Here is a 25,188-nt window from a genome sequence, read left to right as displayed (position 1 = left end):
GGCTGAAAACCAGGAGGCGCTTCTTTACACAAAGAGTGGCAAGTGCCTGGAACAGACCCCCCCCCCCCAGGCTGCTCATGCCAATCCGGGGATCCTTCAGGAGAGGGCTGGACAAGGTCCTTGGACTTTAGGCATCATGCAAGCAAAGGAGCAAGAGGGGGCAAGCAGCCTCCTGAAGTCTGCAGCTGCAGTGTAGTCACACTTTATTTTCCTTCCAGCCAGCAGCTGGAACTCAGCATTTTTATTGAGCCGACTACGGTCCTTGAAGAATGTGCAATGTGTGTAAGCAAGCGGACATTAAGGGTTTGCATCCTACTGCTAAGAATAATGTACATTCGAATACATTAATTCCTGCATCCCTCTTCCTCGACACCGCGTTCCAGTCTTTGCTTGGGGACACAGATGGGTGTTTGTTGCTATATGCGATGTAGAAAAAGCTCTCGGGAATGGCTGTGCTGCAGAGTTGCGTGAATGAGGTTCTGTTCACATCCTGGGCGCCTCTGTAATTAACTCATCTCAGAACCTTGCCGAGCTGCACGGTGCTCCATGCTCTCTACCTGCAGACCTGCCTGATCTTGAGGGTCTTGTATTGGTGGCTTCTGTCACCCAGACAGAAAGGAAAGCGAGGAGTTCCTAGCAGGGTGTCTTCCGCTGCTCTGCAAGACTGGGGGTGACTACAGACCACGTGACCCAGCGCCGGGTGAGCCCAGATCACTCTCCCTCACACAATACCGCCAGGCTCAGGAACGTCGTTGTGACTGTTTCTGCTGGAAGACCGTGGGCGATGATGGCAGGGAATAGGATTTGAGGAAGAGGAGGACATGGAGGGGGAGAGACACAGATGCACAGCAAGGGATACATGATGGAGATGAGATGATGCACTATAAATGCCAAGACACTTGTTGTGGGGTTGTCTCTGGGCCTCCCGAATTTAAAAATGATCAATTTTGACGATCATTACACTGCTATGTAAAGTTTCCAGACAAGAGACTGGAGGTATACAAAAGGAGCTGAATGCAGGCTGCTGCAGTGTTGCACCTGGAGGTGTCCAAACTACGAGTCCCACACGGTGCCATGAACTCATCAAACAAGGAACGGAGCTCTGGCAGGTCTCCCGGCTATCATCACAGCCCGGGAAGCAGGGACAGCAGTAACTCCTCACCTGCTGAGGCAGAGAAAGGGCACCCAACCACTAGGAGCCCAGGCCAGCGCCTTCGTGCTGCTGGCTCAATTCTCCAATAATCTGCTCAGCAAGAGACCCCAAACACAAACAGAACCACACTGCACCCCCCTCCTTACACCAGAACAACAAGCCTTGCTAGGCTTTGATCTCCTCTGCAAAGCTTTCTTGACCTCAGCTAAACTTAGAAATATCAATAATCTTTTTTTTCTCCTGTTCAGATGTGATCTTCCCACTGTCTTTGCGCACCTTCAGGCTGACCAAAGTTTGCTCAAGGGTTTTTTTTTTTTGGTCCAGAACTACACCGCAAGAAGAACATTTTCACGAGACAGAACACCGAGTCGTCTTTGTCATTTCAATGGTGTAAAAGTACAGTAACTGCAGTTACTGGGGGGGAAGCAGTGAAAGTTTAAAAACAGTCCTTCCTTAGCAAGGACAAAAGTCTGAAAGCAGATCAAAAGCCACAGATGCTACACTGAGGAATCTGACTGTTGTTCAGACAACAAGTTCAATAATGAACTTTAGAAAAGTCACAAGCAAGAGGAGACATTCAGCCAATCAAGCCTGTTTGGAAGTTAATAATTAACGATCCACGGATCTCATCCAGTCGTTTCTCCAAAGACGCCAAACTGTGGCATTCAACAACATATCTGGGTAACTTGCTCCATACTCCCACAACCCTTTGGGTAAAGAAGTGCCTCCTGTTTCGGGCTTGCAGTCCCCTCTTTCTGCTTTCAGGCTTGTGGCCTGTGCTGAGCCCATCTGGCTGTGGGGGGGAGCAAGAAGAGCGAAAGGGGGGGACTCACCCAGGCAGCTGTGGCCGTAGTGCACCATGAAGTCCGCGCCCAGCGCGCGGGCGGTGAAGTCGTCCACGCAGCACGCCCCGTACGTCACGTCGCCCATCACCAGCGTCTCTGCGCCCGTGAACCTGGGGACACAGCCAGAGATAAACCACTGATGCCGGCGAGGAGCCCCCACCCCCCCCTGCCCTGTCTCCCCCGCCAGCGCAGCTCTGCCCTCCACACCGTGCCTGGCTGGGCTGGCAGCGTTAACCCTTTAGGGGCAGGGCTTTGACCGGCAGGACCCAGCGGCCAGCGGGCGAGCTCACTACGTCTGACCTGCCGGCTGGCCAGGCTGGCACTGGCGATAAAATCAAGATGATGTTACACTTCAGAAATGAGCAACTTCAGATAAAGCTAAGCAAGGTACAGGTGCAGCGTTTGTTTGAACAGGTTTTGCAAGAGCTGAATTCTGCTCAGAAACCACTCACGCTGCTGTTACAGGTGTTACATCCCATACAAACTGGGTTCATTTAGCAGGGAGGAAAGGCTCAAGCTATATTATGTTCACTAGCTTCGTAATGGAGGGAATGCATTACCTGTTGCGCATAAATCAAACTTCCTAAGAGGAGAAGAGGACACCCGGTACCCCCCTGCCCATACGTGACCTTTCACAAACCCCGTTTAAAAGATCGCCCCGCTGTGGGGGGCCACTACTCAGGCGCGAGACGCACGCAGGGCGGCTCCGTGTCCAGAGAGCATCGCTCGTGAAAAAGGGAGACTTTTAGAGATGAGATGAGAGGAAACGCCGAGCTCCACTCTAAAGCTTTCAGCCTTATCCCCGCTAGCACCTAATTACCAGCTCTAATTAAAATTAATTTCTTTGTCTTCCAGGGCAACCGTAATCTGCCCGAGGTCTGAACGACCACCGCAGCCTTTAGGAAGAAACGCCGAGCGCGTCGATATCTAAAGCATATTTGTATTGTACAGCCCTTATTTGGATTAACAGATTATCAGAGATGAATTATATACGTCTGTAGGAAAAAAAAAATCATTTTTTTCGCTCTGTTTGTTGCACAGCATTATGCTTATCCCAGAGGTGAGCAAATCCGGATTAGGAAAACAGATGCCACAGTGGTTTAACAGAACCCAGGAGCTCAAGGAAAACAGAGTGCGTTATCGGGGAGGCAAAAGAGACCATCAGACAGCACAACAAAGGGTAGAGTTGCAGCCTCTCCCCAGCTGATGGACGTATTAGCATTGCAAAACAGGCTCTGGGAGCAGGGAGTTGTGGGAGGCGTTTCCCTGGACCCAAAAACTCCCAGCTCCAGCGTGGTGAAGTGGGATCAGGCGAAGGTGGATTGGGAACGGCAAACCGACACGCGACATAACTGCATTAACGTGTAATTCTGAGCGGTGAAAAACGGCGAAGGGCTTAACAAACACCGAAACATCAAATGAAATGGCAGGGAGAGTGGCCGTGAGCTTACCCGCGGTGCCTTTAGGTCGCTGGCAGGCTCAGCGCTCAGCGCTGTAATGAAGGGAGTTGTGCCAGCTGTGCAGGGGCCAGCGCATGTTGTAGTCCGCCGTGAGAAGGGAGATAAGCCGCTTGTTTTAGAGAAGGGCCTCATCCATGAAATCCCGCTCTCCCGAGGGAGAGAGGAAGGTCCGGTGGGCTGGAGATCGCAGGTCCCCACCTGGGTTTCGCCGGAGGCCCCATGGGGGGGGCAGGCTTGGCCGTACGACAACAGTCGCCACAGAGAGGATGAGGGCAAGAGGCACAGGAATTCAATCACGCCGAGAGCAACCAGGTGATCCTCACGACTCAGGCAGCTCACCGTACTCGCGGCACTTAAAACCGTGGCTTTCTGAAGGGCTGCTAGGACAGATTAACCCATTTTGTCGATTCCAACTCAACGGTTGAGCTCCGAAGCCCCGGTGTTTTCCTCAAGCCACGTGACGCGGGTTTAGCGCAGAGATCAACCGGCGTGAACAGGATTAACCGTGCCAGTGGCTTTGCCATGCCAGCTTCGGGAAGAGGCGTTTTTTCCGACAGGGCAATGCAAGACCATGCGACGCTGGGACAACAGCGGCACGGCCTGTGGCAGGAAAAGATGTCGAGGGCCTCAGCAGGAGACCAACCTTCCTCAGGGATGCGTTCAAGATCGGGGAGTTCACAAAAGCCAGCTGCAATATTTTCTTTCGACAATAAGTCATGATGAAAAAATATCGCGGCGGATCTGTGTTTCTGCTTTATATTTTCTACGATTTGGCTTGAAGACCTATGTAAACACTTCACTGACCAGAGCGATGCCTCTAGAGAGACACTGGAGCCGTGCCTGAAGCGCAGAGCGTTTTCAGTGCCACCACCCCTGCCCTGACAGCCACACAGGGCGGGGAGTGGGGTGGGGGGAGCTGGTCGTCCTGACAACCATGGCGAGGGGGGAGGTAGTCACTTTGAGAGCAGAAAGCTGGGGAGGCAGAAAGCAGGCGTCCCAAAATCCTGAGTCGGTAGGTGGGACCGCGCCGGTAATGTCTCCTCTCGGCCCGGGCTGCTAGCCGGAGGAAGCGCGCGTTCAAGCAACGTGATAAATAAATAGGGAGGTAAAAATATAAATAAGAAACAGAAGGCCTCTGTCATTTATTTTCCCTGCTCCCCCAGCACTCTGCCAGTGCTGCTTGAAAGCAGCCCAGTGGAGGCGCAGACATATTGAGGCCAGGCTGAGCGAGTTATTAATAGCCCAGTCTGGCACGAAGAGCGAAGAGATACAGGCGCTGCTGTCTGCCCCACTCGCTCCCTTCCTCTCTCCATCCCTCCCTGCCCCTGCCCCTCCACCCATTCCCTCCCCAGCGTCTCCTCTGCTGGACCCTGGGAGAGCCCCCCCCCAGCTCCGGCCCGGCTGCTCTCTCCCTCCTCAAGACCCGCCAGGCGCTGCTCCAGCTCTTCATTAGCAGCCCCCGTGTTCCTTCCTGGCGGCAGAATCCCGCGCTCCGCTGCTCCGACGGCAACGTGCGCGGATCAGACCCGATGTCTGACGAACGCTCCGCTTGCTTAACGGCCCAATTAACACCAGCCACTCCGCATAAACTACTCCAGGCCTCGTCTGGAGGAGCTCCCTTTCACTCCCCCCCCCAACGTTTCCTCTGAACGTCAAAACACTGGAACAGCAATTTGCATATTACCACCACTTCCGGTCTTTCTTCTGCTCTCCCTGGCTGCGACGACTTCGAACAGCACTTTCCTGGAGAACCAGAGCCCGGGAGGTCTGGAGCCAAACCTCTGACTTCAAGCAAGCGTCTCACATTGACTGAAATACACAGACCAGGCTCACCAGCGGACGCCTGATGGAGAGACCTGCTCACTTGCAATTACTGCTAACTCGCCCAATTCATTGAGGACACCTACAATTGATCTTGTGGGAGGTGACGCAAGATGAAAAGTCAGGAATTGCCTTTTTTTAAAAGACTTATAAATTAAGCAATCAAGACAGTCGTGGGTTCGAAGCGCTACGGTGACACATTCACAAGTCTGGCTTCAGGAGCTCGTTCCCCATGCGGGGTGACAGGGCACCCCAGCCTCCTGAGGCCCAGCAGCGTCCCGGGGGGGGGACACTGTCCCCAGCACGGCTCCGGCTGTAGGTGCAGAAACCCGCCTCCCCCCAGGGCGCACAGCGGAGGCCGGTGCCTGTTGTAGTCCGCTGTGAGAAGGGAGATAAGCCGCTTGTTTTAGAGAAGGGCCTCATCCGTTGAATCCCGCTCTCCCGAGGGAGAGACAAAGGCCCGGTGGGCTGGAGATCGCAGTTCCCCACCTGGGCTTCGCCGCGGGTCCCATGGGGGGGGGCAGGCTTGGTCGTACAAGACGCAGCTGCCACACCGAGGGAGAGAGCGACAACAGCCCTGACACAGGCGTCTGAGTGAACCAGCAGGCTCTCAGCCAGCCGGCCACACCCCCCGCCCCAGACTGGATCACAGGCACAGGGAGATGGAGGACAAGCTCATCAGTAATTAAAACAGCAGCGCTGCCCGTGTTGGGCTCCAGATCTCCTGCCGCTGGACCAGGATTAGTGCCGTGACTTGTTCATGGTCTCTCTGCAGACACCCCCGCTGGCAGGAGCCCTTGACCCTTGAGAAGCTCCAGCGCATGAATATTAACGCCGGAGCCGGGGACCACAGAGGCCGGCGGTGAGGAACACGGACGTGAAGCTGCCGCAGAGCCGGTCCTCGGCTCCTGATTGGCCCCGGACGCCCGGAGCTCTGCCGCCTCCTCCCTCGCCGGCGCAGAGCTGATCGGTATGGGAGCCGCGGTGCTTCTGCCTCGCGCGCGCTTAATTGCTCAGACTCATGTGAAGGACGTTACAGCCGGGCTGAGCTTAATAGGCAGAGGAAAAGGAGAGGAAGCGCTCGCCTAGCAAATAAATATTTGCTTTAACAGATTTGATTCCTTAATCTAGAGGGTTATGCGAGTCAGTGCGTGTGTCTGCCGGAGCCTGAGTGTGTACAGAGGGAGTGCCTGTACAGAAAGTAGACATATACGGGCACTGTATAAAGGAGTATATATAAAGACATTTAAAACACACATTAACACCCAGACTGAGTGAGCTCCAGAAGCACAGTCTACCCCATCTTGAGTCAGTACTTCTGAGGTGCAAATTCCACTTGCAGTGTACTTAAATGACGCAGGGCTCTTGCTTACCCCCTTTTGGGCTCAGTCTGGAAAGGTGCCTGACCTCTGCTGTCCGGATGCAGAGAAAATCTACTCTTCCCGATGGAGGAATGGAACCACGACAAAATTTGACATCAGCAACAAGCACGTTCATAACGACTGGCTGAGCAGAATTATTCTTTGCGATAACAAAATCGCGGAGCTCGTGTCATGTGACTCTATGAACACACCGGGGATTCGGGGGGGTCTGATGTGGTCGTGTCACCCTCGGCACGCCGGACAACAGCGCCCCCTGGAACCCCTTGTGCCATCAGTGCGAGACGCATCTCTTCTCCAGCTGGTGCTCACGCTCCTGCAAGGCATCATGGGATGCAAGGCTAGCCCAGTAGCGAACGGCCCTGGCAGGGGCACACGAGACCTGACTCTCCCAGAGGCACAGGGGCCACAGCGGTGAGGAGAGCAGATTTACAGCAAGCAGCTCCACCTGAAACTCCGAGACTGACTACATTACTGCAATGGCTGGATCTTCAGCAAGTTAACACTCTGTGTAATGGATCTAGGTCACGCTCATTGTGTTTTTACAATGCCTCAGTTTCGTTGACACAGCAGCTAAGTAACAATTATTTCCATCTAATTCTCGAAGGAAAGGAGCATTTTCTGATGCGCATTGCTAAGAAACGGCATTGTAAGCAGGCAGTCAAGTCGATAATTATCAACCGCACATTGGACAGGCAGAAAGTAGAAAATTACTGGTGACTCTTAAATGTTTACAAAACAGTCCTATTTACAGATCACTCTGCTGCAAACAGGCTGCACATTAAAAGCTCTGTGCTTTGGTTTTTACAATAAAGAAGTCATTGTTGCCCTGAATAACAAGTGACTAAGAGAAATTAGTAAAGGTTTGCAGTGGGATGCTGTTTGCTAGCATGGAGCCGACAAAATATTTTTCTCTCGACAATTAGGATTGCGAATCACAGGCCCCTGCAAGAGCACATTCAGCAGGAGTGGGGAAATATTTGCAGAAAGCGCACACATCCGTGCGGAGCGAGACTGTGCCGGGCGGAGCTGAACGCTCGTGCTCTCGGGGCGAAGCAGGGAACGGACGGTACAGCCCGCAGTGCCAGCTGCCTCGGGATTATTTTCACTAACGGGCCCGTGAAGTTTTCACACCCTCGAACACGGGCGCACGCAGGGCAGGAGACCGCCCAGAGCAACCGAGAGACAGAATATGCTAATTGCAGCTGCCGCCTGAGCTCTAAATTTATTAATCACTCTCTTCGTTATCTGGGAACGCCTCCCGCCCCCAATCTGGTCCGCGGCCTGACAGAGCGCCCCCTGGCTCCGGAAAGGGCCCGGTGCCGCAGCAAGCGGGAGGTGAAGACGCAAAACAATGAAGACGCAGAACAGAAAGACGAGGGGGCAGGAAAGCACAACAAGGCCGCCGACGTTAACCCCCGAAAGTAAAAAAAATAATGAACCCACAGATCACGATGTCCGCGTGCGGCACACTGGCGCAGCGGTCGGCATTGCTGCCTCGCAGAGCTGGTGCCCTGCGGTACAATTCTGGACCTGGGGTGCTGTCTGTGTGGAGTCTGCATGTTCTCTTCCTCCCACACTCCAAAGACTGTGATACTGTGATAATTGTTGGCGTGGACTGCCTGAGCACTGGCAGAGCGCTTCTTTCCCTTAGACAGGCAGCGAGCGTGTCTAATAGTTTAGTAGCCGTTTCGTTAGAACGCTAGTTCAGAGCTTGAACCCCGACCGGGATCTTGTGGGGATCTTAAACGGCAAACTGGATGAGCCTCAGGTGCTGCAGCTGCGCATTCCCACGTGGAGTAGGGAGTGCAGTGGGAGGTGTGCTCCACTGTCACATAGGTTAATTAGCTTCTAGGGAAATTGGCCCTGCTGTGTGTGTTGTGCCCCTGCAATGGACTGGCGTCCCGTCCAGGGTGTACCCTGCCGTGCACCCCTTGCTTGCTGGGACAGACTCCGGCTTCCTCGTGACCCCGAATCGGAAGAAGCAGTTAGAAAAGAGATGGGGTAGGAACCCCTCTTACAAGAAATAAACCCCAGCCGTGTGAAAGCAGAAGAAAAGAAGAGGAAGGAAGGGTGCAGAGGGGGGAGCAGGAGGACTGTCGTGATGCTGCACTGGGGGTCACAGAGCTCCGCGTACGCCCTCTCGCACAAGCACCAGCTCCAGCACCCTCCCGCCGCATCACCCTCCCGTGCACATGGCGGCACCCACGGGCGCTGACTCACTCCTCACACCCTCTCCCCCCCCCAGGGGCGGATCAGTGGGAGATGGGAACTGCGCAGGGGCAGGGACGCCGCTCATCTCACTGAGGCTGCAGTTCTCTCGCTTCAGTCCTCCTTAACAGCCCTGAGACAGCGCAGACTCCTTCACAGGGCACACGCACGCCGCTGACCACAGCCATCCGCGGCGCCGAGCATCCCGCCAACTCCTGCATCCCCAACCCCCCCCCCCGGGCCCCCTGCCTCTCCTGGCGAGCAAGCATTCTGGGAGAATTCCCTGGCATGCCGTGATCATCCTGGCAGGCCTTCCAGAGAGAGTCGTGTCAGCTCAGGCTCCCAGAGTGCCGCAGAGGGCAGCGTGGATGGTGCGAACGAGGAGGAGGAGGAGGAGGAGGAGGAGGAGGAGGGGAGGAGCTGTCAGCTGAGTTGGCAGAGCGGGTGACTCAGGCGGTCGCGGCCCACCCCGCGCTCGCACGGCTGCGCCAAAAACACCGGGCCCCCTTCGCCTGTTCACGGATTGAGCTTCTTCTTGGGCTCGACTCAGATGAGTGCGGGGCAGGAACCTGTGAGCTGAGGACGAGAGGAGTGCTGGTGTCTGTGTCCGCACCATGTCCCCCTCTCTCCCACCAACACAGGCCTGGGTTTATGTGTCATGTGCACAAGTGCAATGAAATGCGTATGTGCACGCATGATCCGAGACAAAGACATCAAGGAAGCACCAAAACAAACAGAACAGCAGCAGCAGCAACAAGATAAATATCATACAACTTGATCAGGCAAGTCAGACCAGTAGTGTGAGAAGAGGAAAAAAAACACAGCAGTGTGAGTAGTAATGTAGAGGAGTTTAATCAGAGGTAGGGGCAGAATCTGGAGGTTCATGCCTTCATGCTCCTATAAAGCTTACTCCACACCTGGGCGTTACTGCTCTTCGCTCCTCCACAAAATCACCCCACTGCCACGTCACCGAGACGCAAAACCGGCCAGGAACTCTTTAAACTGGGCTGCTCACTTCAAATCTGTTTTGGGAGTTTGCACGCGCTGGGCACGGGCTCGGAAGAGCAGAGCTTACCTGCGGAGCAGAGCAGGCAGCCGGGCTCAGAGCACAGCGTGCACTCGGAGCCAGCACGGGTGTGGGGGGGGGAAACCAGAGTCCAGAAAGCACACAAGCCTGTTTCCCTCCGGCGCACACACACATGCTCAGATCAGAACTGCCGGTAGCCTGACGACAGGGGGGCACAGGCTGGGCAGGAGACCCCCCCCCAGCACACACAAGAGCCGTTTGAAAGAGGCGCAAGAGGACAGACGGACAATGAAATTAAACCCACCATCCTTTCCTGGCGATATCAGCAAATTAATGAGAATCTTGTGCGCATTCTGTTTAATACAATCCTGGGCACTAAGGGGTAATTTATCGCGAACAGGTGATGGGAATGTTTGCACTAATTGGTGCTTATGCATGAAATCTCTTAGAACTGTAATGCATTTTGCTTTTGTAGAATTTTAATTGTCACTGGCTGCCAATGGTTTTTCGATTTAAGTGCCCAGGAGGCACGCTCGTTTGTCTGATGTGAAGCTGAAACAACAGCCCTTTCTTTAATGCAGACTAATAAAGTGACCTTCGTACGCCTGGAGCAGAGAGAGCTGCTGTGAGTCTTCCTGCTCTGAGGCTGGGATTCAAACTGTAAACATGGCACTCGGGGATAGGCAGTACTCCGAGATTGTTACCGGAGTCCTGTAAAATCCTGTGTCCCTCTATGATCCCAAATGCTCACAGATCCTGTATCCCTGTACAATCCTGTATCCCTCTATGATCCCAAATGGTCCCAAATGGTCACAGATCCTGTATCCCTGTACAATCCTGTATCCCTCTATGATCCCAAATGGTCCCAAATGCTCACGGGATCAGTATCCCTGTACAATCCTGTGTCCCTCTATGATCCCAAATGCTCACAGATCCTGTATCCCTGTACAATCCTGTATCCCTCTATGATCCCAAATGCTCACGGATCCAGTATCCCTGTACCCCTCTATGATCCCAAACACTCATGGGTCTTGTATCCCTATATGATCCTGACTCACTTGGATCCTGCATGCCTATATGTTCTCCGTATCCTCTGTAGAATCCTATGTACTAGGCCTCTACTGTATATCCTACAAGGATGCTGCATTCCTCTGGAGTTTCCCATCCCCATCTTCTGACCTGTTTCCCTACTGAATCCGCTACATGAGCAAGGGATTGCCTGGTCTGACTCCAGAGCAGCAATGTCATTTGGGCGACACATTGTCCACAATTGCACCCAACACCCTAAATCAGGTCTTACTCGCACAATTGGAACATAACATCCCGTCAAATTCTCCACTTCTAACACTATATCCTAACATTAATCACACCGGCGCAGGGCCACGTCCCAGCGCAACACAGATTAAAACATGATGGATTTACACAGTAAAGGACAACGAGGAAAATATTAACAAGCTCATTCTGTAATGCCAGCATCTGCACAGGGAGCCCCGTTTCCAAAGGGCTGCATCCTTCACAGCACAGCGATTTTTCACTGCTCTGCAAAACCTGCTCCACATTTCCCTTGCACAACCCCCAGAGACGACAATATGATATCAGGAAACAAAAGCATTAACTAAGAGACTGGGCAATAATGGCTTCATTGTCTCTGCCACAGCACACAGCTGTTTACTTGGTAATATCAATAAAACAAGGTACTACGACATTCACCCAATTCACAGCATTGCCACACTGCTCAGAGTACCTGTCCACTCAGGCAGAATGTCCCAGCGTTGCCACTCTGTCCAGTGTAGCTGTCCACTCAGGCAGAATGTCCCAGCGTTGCCACTCTGTCCAGTGTAGCTGTCCACTCAGGCAGAATGTCCCAGCGTTGCCACTCTGTCCAGTGTAGCTGTCCACTCAGGCAGAATGTCCCAGCGTTGCCACTCTGTCCAGTGTAGCTGTCCACTCTGGCAGAATGTCCCAGCATTGCCACCCTGTCCAGTGTAGCTGTCCACTCAGGCACTATGTCCCAGCATTGCCACCCTGTCCAGTGTAGCTGTCCACTCAGGCAGAATGTCCCAGCATTGCCACCCTGTCCAGTGTAGCTGTCCACTCAGGCAGAATGTCCCAGCATTGCCACCCTGTCCAGTCTAGCTGTCCACTCAGGCAGAATGTCCCAGCATTGCCACCCTGTCCAGTGTAGCTGTCCACAGGCAGAATGTCCCAGCATTGCCACCCTGTCCAGTGTAGCTGTCCACTCAGGCAGAATGTCCCAGCATTGCCACCCTGTCCAGTGTAGCTGTCCACAGGCAGAATGTCCCAGCATTGCCACCCTGTCCAGTGTAGCTGTCCACAGGCAGAATGTCCCAGCATTGCCACCCTGTCCAGTGTAGCTGTCCACAGGCAGAATGTCCCAGCATTGCCACTCTGTCCAGTGTAGCTGTCCACAGGCAGAATGTCCCAGCATTGCCACCCTGTCCAGTGTAGCTGTCCACAGGCAGAATGTCCCAGCATTGCCACTCTGTCCAGTGTAGCTGTCCACTCAGGCAGGTTTCTCACTCAGTCTAGAAACTCCCTCCATCCACTTCTGTGTAATTTTCCAAATAAAAGACTCCAAAAGCCAGACTCCTCCCCTGCGTTCCCCTGTTGTGCACAGACAGGCCAGGCGCCCCAGGGTGAAGTGTGGAATGAGTGCAGTCGGGAGATGGGGCCTCCCTCCCCACCCCACAGCTCAGGCCTTGTGCACAGGGCCAGGTCGTTGCCTCCGCACACAGGAGAGGCTGCCCAGGTGCCTCCCGAATAGCTTCACCCGTGAAGGAACGTGGCTGGGGTGCGGGTTCGAGCCCGGCTCGCGTCGATGGGACCTGGACTCAACGGGCGTCGGCGTTGTGTCATTCGAGTCTCTCCTGAGCGCGGACAGGAGTCGAGTCTGACGGCCAGCGATTCCGGACCCGTGCCTGAGCGCGCGTGAGGAGAGAGCGAGTCGGACAGCGAAAGGGAAAGAGCGAGCGGAAGAGACAGGGACAGGGCGAGAGTCTCAAAGACGTGATGCGGTCGTGCGTGTCGCCCCGATCCCGCGTGCAGGCCGGAGGCACGCCGCCGCCGCCCTGCTGGGTGCTGCAGGAAGCACTCGGGGCGACAGAGAGAGGGGCACGCTCGGGGTCCGGCCACGTCTCCACAACCCTCCCCTCCAATTGTGTGATTCAACGGTAACAGCTGGTTTCTGTTCCTATTGATGTCTGCAGGTACCCTGCAGGCAGACCTTTTATAAAGCTAATATTAGATTATTTTGAAAATGCCTGCAGTCAAAAGCAATCAATCATTTTACAGAACCATCCCAGTAGATTCCTCCAGTAATTCTTTCCACAGGAGTGTGATGCTGCTTCTCCTGCTCCCCACACACACACACACACACACACACACACACACACACACACGCCTCGTGCAGTACAGCCACTGTTCTTTCATTAAGAAAGCGCAGAGCGCTTTGAACACCAGCCTGGTCTTATTTACGTCTGCCTGTGCAGGAGGTTCGAGGAGGCCGTGACAACGCTTGCCCTCAGCCGGCTGCAACCTCACATTCGCTGGGTCACATGACCTTTCCCTTTTTCAATGACCTGCCATTGCCTAGTTACTGTGCTTGGACCCCAGACCCCCTCCAGGAACCCAGCAGGCACGTTTCCTTCTCTCCTCTCTCAAATCGACTCACAGATTAGGCAAACGGATGCTTCAGGTTTCACTCTTCATTCAGCTCTGGTTCTCTTCCCTTGTCTTGGAGGATTCAATCCAACTTCCTTCACACACAGACAACTTTGTCCAAGCCCTCAATAACTCCCTTAACTCGTTAGCTCCCACAAACTCTCACGGCCCGCTGTCCATGCCCATGCAGTGATCAGGACACAGAGCCTTCCTGTTGCATCAAGCCTCTGCTGATCTAGTCCGTGGGGAGAAGATGCACTGCTACCTCACCAGGCTCCTCCAGGTGCCCCCACTGCTCCTGGTCTCAATGCCTCCTGTTAGCCCTGGTCCATCGTGCCACTCCTCTTCCCAAACAGCGCACGTCTTCACCACTGAGTCTGGCAAACGGGCTGCCACAAAACCTGCCAGTCCAGAACCCGCCACGCTCCTCAGAGCAGAATCCACTATGTCTTCTCAAGCTGCGTCACAGCACACCCATGTCCCACGGGCCTGTTCCCCAGCCCAATCCAGTCTCCTTCCCTTCTGGAGTCTAGACATAGGCTGATCTTTCTTCAGGCTGCTCTGTTACACGCCTCATGCACCCACATTACTCTGTACAAGCAGGGCAAGCCTCTGCTGTAGCTGTGCTTGGCAAGTTCATACCCCAGCTCTCTGTGGGCAACAATGATGTGCTCACCCCTAATGTGTCCTGCTGTTCCCTATGGCCCTTTCTGTACATATTGCAGGTACAGGTGTCACTCCTGTTAAGCTATGGCATACAAGAGGCCTGGTTATTATCCCTGCCACACTGAATAATGCCGAATCATTGGGACAACATGCCTGCAGGCTGCTGCTCAATGGGAAAGTGCCACCCTGGAGAATTGTGTCAGACACCTGATTTCCTAACTGAGATCAAATCAGATCACTTTAGCCATATACAATTTACAATATATAATTTAATATACAATTTCTTGTATTGGGAATGTGTCTTTTCGCATACCCCAGCTTGCTCTCCATGAGAGACACAGACAGGGAGAGAAGCTTGGGGTCAGAGCGCAGGGTCAGCCATTTATACGGCGCTCCTGGAGCAGCTGGGGTGAAGGGCCTTGCTCAGGGGCCCAACGGAGTAGGATTCCTGTGCTGGCCACAGGATATTAACTGGCAACCTTCCAGCCACAGGTGCAGATCCTTAGCCACAGAGCCACCGCACCGCCCTGAAGAATGTCTCTGTGGAGATCCTGCCTCTCCATCACACACAGAACACAGGCCTCCATCACAAGCTATAGTCACCCCTCTGCCTCATCACACACAGAACACAGGCCTCCATCACAAGCTATAGTCACCCCTCTGCCTCCTCAACACACACAGAACACAGGCCTCCATCACAAGCTATGGTCACCCCTCTGCCTCCTCAACACACAAAGAACACAGGCCTCCATCACAAGCTATAGTCACCCCTCTGCCTCATCACACACAGAACACAGGCCTCCATCACAAGCTATAGTCACCCCTCTGCCTCCTCAACACACACAGAACACAGGCCTCCATCACAAGCTATGGTCACCCCTCTGCCTCCTCAACACACACAGAACACAGGCCTCCATCACAAGCTATGGTCACCCCTCTGCCTCCTCAACACACAAAGAACACAGGCCTCCATCACAAGCTATAGTCACCCCTCTGCCTCTCCATCACACACAGAACACAGGCCTCCATCACAAGCTATAGTCACCCCTCTGCCTCTCCATCACACACAGAACACAGGCCTCCATCACAAGCTATAGTCACCCCTCTGCCTCTCCATCACACACAGAACACAGGCCTCCATCACAAGCTATAGTCACCCCTCTGCCTCTCCATCACACACAGAACACAGGCCTCCATCACAAGCTATAGTCACCCCTCTGCCTCTCCATCACACACAGAACACAGGCCTCCATCACAAGCTATAGTCACCCCTCTGCCTCATCACACACAGAACACAGGCCTCCATCACAAGCTATAGTCACCCCTCTGCCTCTCCATCACACACAGAACACAGGCCTCCATCACAAGCTATAGTCACCCCTCTGCCTCTCCATCACACACAGAACACAGGCCTCCATCACAAGCTATAGTCACCCCTCTGCCTCATCACACACAGAACACAGGCCTCCATCACAAGCTATAGTCACCCCTCTGCCTCCTCAACACACACAGAACACAGGCCTCCATCACAAGCTATAGTCACCCCTCTGCCTCTCCATCACACACAGAACACAGGCCTCCATCACAAGCTATAGTCACCCCTCTGCCTCCTCAACACACACAGAACACAGGCCTCCATCACAAGCTATAGTCACCCCTCTGCCTCCTCATCACACACAGAACACAGGCCTCCATCACAAGCTATAGTCACCCCATCACACACAGAACACAGGCCTCCATCACAAGCTATAGTCACCCCTCTGCCTCTCCATCACACACAGAACACAGGCCTCCATCACAAGCTATAGTCACCCCTCTGCCTCATCACACACAGAATGCAGGTCTCCATCACAAGCTATAGTCACCCCTCTGCCTCTCCATCACACACAGAATGCAGGCTGTTCCACTTCCCACGTGAAGATCCTGCTGTCACAGCAAGTGCTCCAGAGCTCAAATGTCACAGCCTTCCCAAGCCACCATGATCCGTGTTCCTCATTACTCGCCTGCCTGGCTCTCAACGTCGTGAAAAGAGGTTTCCCTGCGCTGGCAACTTTTCTGCGACTCCCGCTGCACGCACTGCCTGTGGGAACCGTTTCCACAGCTCCAGGTCTCCGAAGGGCGGCCCAGCACGCGAGCGCCTGATTTTCCGAAGGCGAGCTTACCCTCGGAACGAACGAACGAGCGCTCCACGCGCCTCTTATTAACGGTGGCAAGGGACAGGAGCAAATTGATAAAACCGATTAGAGAACAACCCAATGTGTGTGACCAAGCCGAGGAAGAGAGCTCGCGCGTCGAGGTGGATTTTGTCTTTAGGCTGTCAGGATGATTTATTAAACCCATTACAGGTAAAAATAAAATAAACGGCCCGACTGCAAATTAAAGCACAGCTGGGCTCTGCTGGGGGAATGTGGCAGGCGTGTCGGCGGCCAGATAATGAGATTACAAGACTGTCCTGCTCAGCCAGGTTGATAATCGCACACCTGGGGCTCCCAGCACAGGTGACTGCCCTGCCCCCAGTATGGAAGAGAGACATGGCACGGGCTGGGCCCTAGTGGCCTCTGAGTGCTATTACAGCAGCCCTGTGCAAGCAGTAACAGTCTGAGCTACACCCACTGTATCCACCGCAGGCTTACAGTGACCAGGGGCTGAGCATCTCCACTGCCAGGCTTCAGCCCCACCTGGACTTTGGGCTCTTACTTCATTAGGGACCGCCTGAAACAAAGACGCGCAATGAGACAGGACAGCCACACGCGCCAAAAGACTCATCCAGTACCGAGGCTGTTACCCGCCTCTGGAACCCGGATAGAGCCGGCCTCTCCTGCAGCAGGAGGCCCGGCCTTTTAGCATAGTGGGATTCACCACTATCTGAGGAGCGACGCCAGGCTGAGCCCCAGCAGCGCTGTGTTCCCTGAGACAGCCTGCTGTCGTGTTTCTCAATCCCATGCCTGGAACATCCCAGAGGAATTTTCCTTGAAACCAGTCTACTCTGCCATGGGAACATGAAGACTTCCCCCAAAAATCCCAGAGTCCCAGAGTAACAATGGAGCAAACCATGGAGTGAGCATTATCAGCATAACAGGAAGATCTTGGAATGAATGGGTAGGTACTGACAGAATCTGGACTGCGGTGGGGGACTGGACCGCCCTCACTGCAGCGCACTGGCCGACAGGATGTTTGCGAGGGAGACAGCAGGAGAGAGCAAGCCTCTAAGGCAGGAAACACTAGAGTCTGAGACGCACAAATTGAACCTCGGCTGCTAAATAGCCTCTTTATCTGAGAGAATCAGGTGGCATAATGGGGATTTTTATATAGAATAACAGCTGAATGAATTCCTCCAGCCTTACAGGGCTTATTGTAGCACCACTGGGGAATAAATAAAAGCGGCTTGCACTTCCTCCAAAAACATCTCAATTAAAATGCAAATTTCGACATTCTCTCCCAGATTCCCTTATGCACATCTCAGGGAGTCAGTGAGAGCAGGTCACCCCTTCCCCCCCGAACACCACTGCAGCCCAGTCCACACTCTCCACTATTCTATACTGCTCAACACCTCTCCTCTACGCCATACTATACACCTCCACACCGCTCTGTACCCCACTGCTCCCCTCTATACTCCTCCACACCCCTCTGTACCCCACAGCTCCCCTCTATACTCCTCCACACCCCTCTGTATCCCACTGCTCTCCTCTATACTGCTCCACACCCCTCTATAGTCCTCCACACACCTCTGTACCCCACAGATCCCCTCTGTACTCCTCCACACCCCTCTGTACCCCACTGCTCCCCTCTATACTCCTCCACACCCCTCTGTACCCCACTGCTCCCCTCTATACTGCTCCACACCCCTCTGTACCCCACTGCTCCCCTCTATACTCCTCCACACCCCTCTGTACCCCACTGCTCCCCTCTATACTGCTCCACACCCCTCTGTACCCCACTGCTCCCCTCTATACACCTCCACACCCCTCTGTACCCCACAGCTCCCCTCTATACACCTCCACACCCCTCTGTACCCCACAGCTCCCCTCTATACACCTCCACACCCCTCTATACTCCTCCACACCCCTCTATACTCCTCCACACCCCTCTGTACCCCACTGCTCTCCTCTATACTGCTCCACACCCCTCTATAGTCCTCCACACCCCTCTGTACCCCACAGATCCCCTCTGTACTCCTCCACACCCCTCTGTACCCCACTGCCCCCCTCTATACTGCTCCACACCCCTCTGTACCCCACTGCCCCCCTCTATACTGCTCCACACCCCTCTGTACTGCTCCACACCCCTTCACATACCTCTATTAAACACTTTTCTCCTCTGCTCCTCTCTATACCCCTCTGTATTCCTCTATAACATTCTCTACTCTCCAGAACAGTCGTCCATTCCAATTCTCCTCTAAACTCAGAAAGTCTTCTCTGTTCCTCTTGGCTCCCCTATGCAGCAGGACTGCAGAGTCCCATAAGCCAGTGCACTACGCGGACAGGCAGTGCAGTCGGACTCACCACCACCCACTTTTGCCATCGCCTCTCCAAGCCGAGCTCAGCGGTCACGCCAGTAAGTGCGACATCAGCAGGTACAATTCCACCTAGCCACTCGGTCCTGCAGCCAACCGGCCAAGAGGATGGGCAGTACAGGCAGCCCCAGACCCCTCTGTCCGCCCAGGGTATTCTGTCTGGATGGCTGAACCACATCTCTAGCTGTGAATGAAGACACTCCTAAGTCTTCAAGTCTGAGGTTTGGATTAAGCAGCAGATATTAGGGAGCAGGTAAGACCAGGACAGGTACCAGACCTAGTCCTGCAGCACGCAAACAAGCGCTTCATTGAGATAAGAACTTGTTTAATTAGATACTTTTAATCATTTTTGCCTACTACAAAATTGCCAATTTCAACTACAAAATTTAATAAGCAAGTTCAGATGTGCAACCTTTCACGGGCTGAAAATGATTAAAAAAAACGCCTGATTAAACAAATCAACATTTTAATTAAGGGTTCAATTAAGTAATTGAGAATCGAGGCGGAAAGAAAGCACAGAGGATACTGAGTGTGTGTTGGGGAGCCATGTGTCATGAGCTGTAACTGTCGCTGCCACAGGGCGCTCCCGGCAGGCTCGCAGACAGCCTTGACTGTCTCAGATCCATCAGACGAGCTCCGTCCCCACAGCAAAACAAGACAAACGCCTGAATCCCGGCAAAGGAAACCAGAAAGAACTCGAACCCCCAGTCTCTCTCTCAATATCTTAGGTGAAAAACCCTTCAACCAGTTAGCAAAACTGAAAACACACCACGTGCAGAAGACAGTGCAATTCCACCTGCAGTGGTGGCACAGCTCTGGAGCTGCGGGTTCGAGCCCGAGTCAAGGCCGAGTCGGACTGGGTGGATAGGTGCAGCAGGCAGGCCAAGTGCCCATCCGGACCAAAGACACATGGAAGACACTCCTACAGCCGAGCTCACATCCCTGACTACGCCCCCCGTGCCTAAAAACAGACCTCCCACTTACTGAACCACACCGTTCGCAGCGTGGAGCAGTGCTTAGGGGGCCGGGACTCCGAGGGGGGTCACGGGTTCGAATCCCTGGCGTGGCACCGCTCTTGCACTCTAGATCAAAATCGCTCGAACCCCCCCTCCCCCTCCAGTAAACACCCTGGCAGGTCCCTGTTGATCCCCCCCCGCCAGTCCGGTCACAGAGCGTGGGGTCTCGCTCCTTCGCTCCACGCTAAGCCGCTGGCTGCTCTGCTGCGCTCTGCCGGGGTGGACAAACATTTGGATTAATTACAGAGGCGAGAGCGCATCAGCGCGCGCCTCGCTTCTTCCTCCGCGCGCAAGTCAACATCGTTATGATTAGTCACCTGTTAAATTAAAATCACCGCTGAAGTCCCGGAGGGCAATGGGGCCGAGAGGGTGGCAGGTTCTCATCAGGCAGCGTCGGCGCGGGGCTGTGCCGCTCCCCCTGCGAACGCTCGGCGACAGGAGGGGGCCGGCCGACCCACGAGGCCCGTTTAGCAGCAATAAAACACCGCTGCTAAGTACCGCGTGAGCGACTGTAATTGAAAGGGCAATTTTCCGTCATAAACGCTGCCGTTACTTCATGGAAATGTGCAATTGCGAATATTGACATGGCTGGCATGCCTCAGAGGAAAACCACAGCGACAAATGCGCGTCTGAACTGTCCGAGCCCTGACACGTGTCTGTCCGGTCATACCCAGCGCGCGGGTGTTGCCCCCACGCTGGGTACGACTGACCGCCGCTGACACGTGCGTCCCGATGCTTCCTTCAGGAAACAGTGGCGGGGGGGGGGGGGAGGGATCCGCAGATCTAAACAGCATCGACGGCCTCCTCTCCTTTGCTTTCTTCCTCTATCCTCAGCCGCTCCCCCCTGGGGACAGGCCCGGACCGCTGGAGAGCGCTGGACCACCGGATGGTCGAGACGCCAAACTGCGGGTGCCCTCGCTGTGCCCATGTGCGGGCGAGTGGAAATATGAGCCGGGCCAAAACGGGCCTCTTTGACCTCGAGCGGGCACCTGCTGGGGTCTTGCTGACGAGCTGTAAGATCTCAACACATTTACGATTATGTAAATGAAGGCTACGACTGAAAATCCAAGGAAAAGTCATGTAGTGGGAGTCCGTGGGGGAGGGAGTCCAGGTGCTGGGGACAGAAGCCTGATCGCTGCCGGCGCATCCGCCAGGCGTGACCCTCCCCACCACCCCGTCGCCGCAGCCGAGAGTCTGCCGCTTCGGCATCGTTAGTGCTAACGAAGTGCCGGAGCCACTGGCAGCCCAGCAAGGTGCAGACAGGAGTGCTTCCTGACAGTTCAGGTAAACGGCAGGGCTGCCCGTGCAGCACCTGAGACCCCAAGTCTATTAGCTATTAGCAGTAAGATCTCAACACAAGTGTCGCCACCTCGCTGCTGTCCTGGCACCAGGCTGCCCCTGGGGATGGCGGGGCCAGAGCCGTGTTATATAAGAGCCGGGCTGACAGAAGGCCCATACTTGGTCTACCAACACCTCAGATGTTGCACAGAAGCTGCCTCTTTGCTGCGAGCAACAGTTACTCATGTCAGCTGTGGGAGGCACTGAACTGGCTGCATGCTGAAAGGGAGCGAGGGACTGATATTAGACATCTCTGGTAAATTCATCAATGGAAACAGATTGGGACACAAATACAACCACAGACAAGGCACGCAGAGTGAAGGGAAAGAGCTCGGCTGTTTGTTAGCAGGTCAGCGTGTGTGGGTTTCATTGAGGGCTCGGAGCTGCGGGTGTCGGTGAGTGTAACGGTGGCTGAGAGCTGGTGGCGCTGTGGGTATGAGTGTGCCAGGGTGTAGGAGGACCCGGGCTGCTCTCTTCTCACACAGGCAAGGAGATGCCCTTTGCAGGAGGGGTTGCAGTCACGCACACACCCCGCGTTAGTGTGCTGCCGAGACACGCCGCACAGGCTGTGAACAGTCCTGGCGCCTCCTGGCACCAGCGGTCCCACCCGGAGCCACGCTGGCACACACAGGGGCACGAGGCAGGCACAGAGGCAGGCAGAGGCGGGCAGGACGAATCCCATGGGGCAGCAGTTCGAGCCACTGCGGGTTTTACAGGCTGCAGGCTCTTGTAAAACATCCAACAGTGGAGGGTAAAAAATGAGAGGTACCATTTGTTTTAATACTGTCTGCCCATACACACTTACGAAAGAGCAGGCACTTCTACTGCAAGACTGCAACCAGGACATTATGCAATCAGTTTCTGAATGTTTAACTGAGTGGCTGCTGATTAGTACTTCATTAAGTAGGGATCGGAACAGCAGATCTTAGATCAAAGACTTGCCCAGCTAGGGATGGGAAGTAGTTCAGCAGACGCTCGAGTCGATGTAATGCCAGTGTCACCCTAAAGGACTCGACACGACTGTACTGGGGCACTTTTGGTCCAGAGAGAAGACCGCCCCCTGCAGGTCCAGCAACACCACGTAGAACAGCAGCTTTGCTTTTCTTAAGCCAGCGTCACACTACATGACTTGACACGACTTCTAGTCGGAGAGCACGTCAAATTGAACGACTGCAGTGGCTGAATCTCGCTGCCTTTTCTGTCCTAGAGGGTGTCAAGCGACACGACTCGGAATCGCAGCCAATCAACGTGGAGCACCCCGGAATGAGAGGAGGTGCCCCGCACGACAGCAAACAAACGACAAACGCGAAACCACGAACACGAAACATCGAACAGACTTCTGTGCTGGCTCCAGAGTTCGACGAGCCCAGCCCTGCAACTTGTGACTCGCTACGAGAAAATCAAACCTGTTTGATTTTGTCGTAGCAAGTCGCAGAGAGTCCCGGGGGCTATTAAGAGCACTATGACTGAGTCGCTGGGGGGTGTCGCACTACACAACTGACAGTTACGGGCGCGACTCTCTACAACTCGCTGTGATTTTTCTACGATTATGTAAATGAAGGTTACGACTGAAAATCCAAGGAAAAGTCATGTAGTGGGAGTCCGTGGGGGAGGGAGTCCAGGTGCTGGGGACAGAAGCCTGATCGCTGCCGGCGCATCCGCCAGGCGTGACCCTCCTCACCACCCCGTCGCCGCAGCCGAGAGTCTGCCGCTTCGGCATCGTTAGTGCTAACGAAGTGCCGGAGCCACTGGCAGCCCAGCAAGGTGCAGACAGGAGTGCTTCCTGACAGTTCAGGTAAACGGCAGGGCTGCCCGTGCAGCACCTGAGACCCCGAGTCTATTAGCTGTGACAGCCTGAGAGCGGGGGGGGGGGGGGGGCGGTGGAGACGCAGACTGGGGGCACACCATGAATCATGCCCTCTGCAGAGCTCAGGCCCATGTGGAAGACCGGGCGAGATGAACTCTCGAGCAGGGTCAAGACTGTGACTATGCGCGGGAAAGGTTTTCTGTTTGCACCTAAGACAACTGTCTTTCTGCAGCTGAAGCCTGTGATTTTTTCACACCCATGTGCTCAACCACAGAGAAATAAGACAGATTGCAGGATGCCAAATGGCATGTTTCAGCCCTGTGTTGTTTGTGCTTGAAAGACCTCTGACAGTGTCCTGTGCCTTGTGTGTTCCTGTGATATGTTGAAGTCTCGCCTACATTTAATGTATAAAAAGGAAAGTGTAACTTCCGACACGCGAGCATATTTACTGAGTTCCAGGGGAAACCCTGACTCTTGTGCTATGCTCCCCTTCAGCTAATTGAATAAAAGATCTCCGTTTGAAAATCTCCTAACCTGAGTGAAGACCGATTTGTCTTCCGACACCCACACAAGGTGCTTAAGGCAGAGAAGTGAAGACCGGGTGGCACGGGCGCACGATCAGGGAAAGGGTGCAGCTTGGAGACTCACCGAGGAGCAGAAGATGCCCCCGGTCAGCCGATCTCCCCGGGTGGGCCTGCAGGAAGACCAGCTGCATGTGCAACGTCATCTGACATACAGAAGACACGACGGATGGATTATTACCCTCATTCATTAATTTCTTTTCTGAATTGTATAATGTTAGCTTGCCCAAAGACGTTGGGCTGCCAGTTGACCTTTGACCCCTAGAGGTTCTTTTTTCTCCTTACTGAGGAGTTTTGGGTTCCTCTCCTCTGTTGTCTTCTGGTCTTTTCTGTTCTGTATTCACTACATGTATGGTTACTTGGTTTGTTAAGCGCCTTGGGGCAACCTTGTTGTGAAAGGCGCTATATAAAAAAAAAGTTTAATTGAATTGGAACTGGAACTGCCGGATCAAAACGAGTCTTGGGAAAAGGAATGAGGCATCTGCACACACCTCGCCAGCTCCCAGACAAAGGAGAGACTTTTTATTAGGTGACAAAATTGCATGTCGGTGGAGATGTAAATAAATCGCCATCGTTTGCTCTGGAGCAGTTGCAAAGGCTCGTGCAGGTGTTAAAATCCAGTGTATGCACCCAGAGACATAAATCACGCTGCGCCTAACTCTGCCTCAAGCCTGCAGGTCACAGAGAGCTCTGTAAGACACCAACACAGATCATTTAAGAGGTCCTGAACTTTCCTCCATCAGCCTGAAAAAAGGGGTATGTAACCTGAACTAACCCCATTGTCCCCAGACCATTATTATTAATAACAATAAGAACAATCTTGATTTTCTGTTGTGCCTTGGGTGACATCTCAAGGCATTTCTCCATAAAACAAAGCAAAGGCAACAAAGACAGGTACACAGCTGTAGTAAATAGAACTAAAAGCTAGTATAGGGTCATGAAGTTTAAGTTTGAACTCTTTTGGTATTAAGGATTTCCAAGTTCTGACAGACGTGCAAGATCCAATACGAGCTAGGAGGTCATTCCACAGCCCAGGTGCAACAGAACCGGACACAGGGTCTTCTGGGTTCAGAGCCCCCTGCGGGGAACTACGAGAAGGCCAAGCTTGCCCTTCTGTAGACCTGTCTCCCCCAGTATGGAACCCTCGTCTTCATCATCATCATCATCATCAACCATCAGCCAGGCAGGATCACCGACAGCTGCACGAGCCGGTCCCTGTGTGCACACCCCCTCTATCGCCTCCCTAGTGGAGACGGCAGGCACACACCACACCTGCAGTGAGACTAAAGAGGAGGCTTCAGGCTCTTGCGATGAAGGGAGGGAGACAGAAAGGGAAAGCATGAGAGAGAGAAACTGAAAGGGAGTGGGGGAGAAACTGAAATTGAACGGGAGAGGGGGAGAGAAGGGGAAAGTAAGGGAAAGGGAAGGGAAGGAGCTGGCAGCTGGGGTCTATTATCTAATCAGGGTTTCAGCAGACTGCACTCATTACAGCTGTAAACCCTGGTCCCCACAAGCGGTTTAACGTCTTAATATCGTAACACAACTTCATCGTAAATAAATAACCCAGCCAGCATGCGAAGAGTCCCAACTGCGAGGGATGAGTGCTTAAGGCCAGGATAAGCGCCGCTCTGATCCCTGCAGGACGGCTCTGGGAGCAGGGCCCTCATCCCTCACCCGGCCTGCTGCCCAC

General features: G+C 53.9%; 1 protein-coding gene across 4 annotated transcripts in view; it reads right to left on the bottom strand.

The window, feature by feature from the left end:
* Positions 1-25,188, bottom strand: part of dph1 (diphthamide biosynthesis 1) — an 89,482-nt gene that overhangs the window by 45,497 nt on the left and 18,797 nt on the right. For all 4 annotated transcript variants that reach the window (XM_088906718.1, XM_088906720.1, XM_088906719.1 and 1 more), the window contains exon 4: positions 1,987-2,108. In XM_088906718.1, the coding sequence (XP_088762844.1) occupies positions 1,987-2,108 (122 nt within the window). The remainder of the gene's footprint in view (positions 1-1,986; positions 2,109-25,188) is intronic.

Source organism: Atractosteus spatula, chromosome 27 (genome assembly GCF_055471065.1).
Source record: "Atractosteus spatula isolate fAtrSpa1 chromosome 27, fAtrSpa1.hap1, whole genome shotgun sequence".
Classification (NCBI taxonomy): domain Eukaryota; kingdom Metazoa; phylum Chordata; class Actinopteri; order Semionotiformes; family Lepisosteidae; genus Atractosteus; species Atractosteus spatula.
Note: the sequence above shows the minus strand (reverse complement) of the source record. Positions and strands in the feature narration are given on the sequence as shown.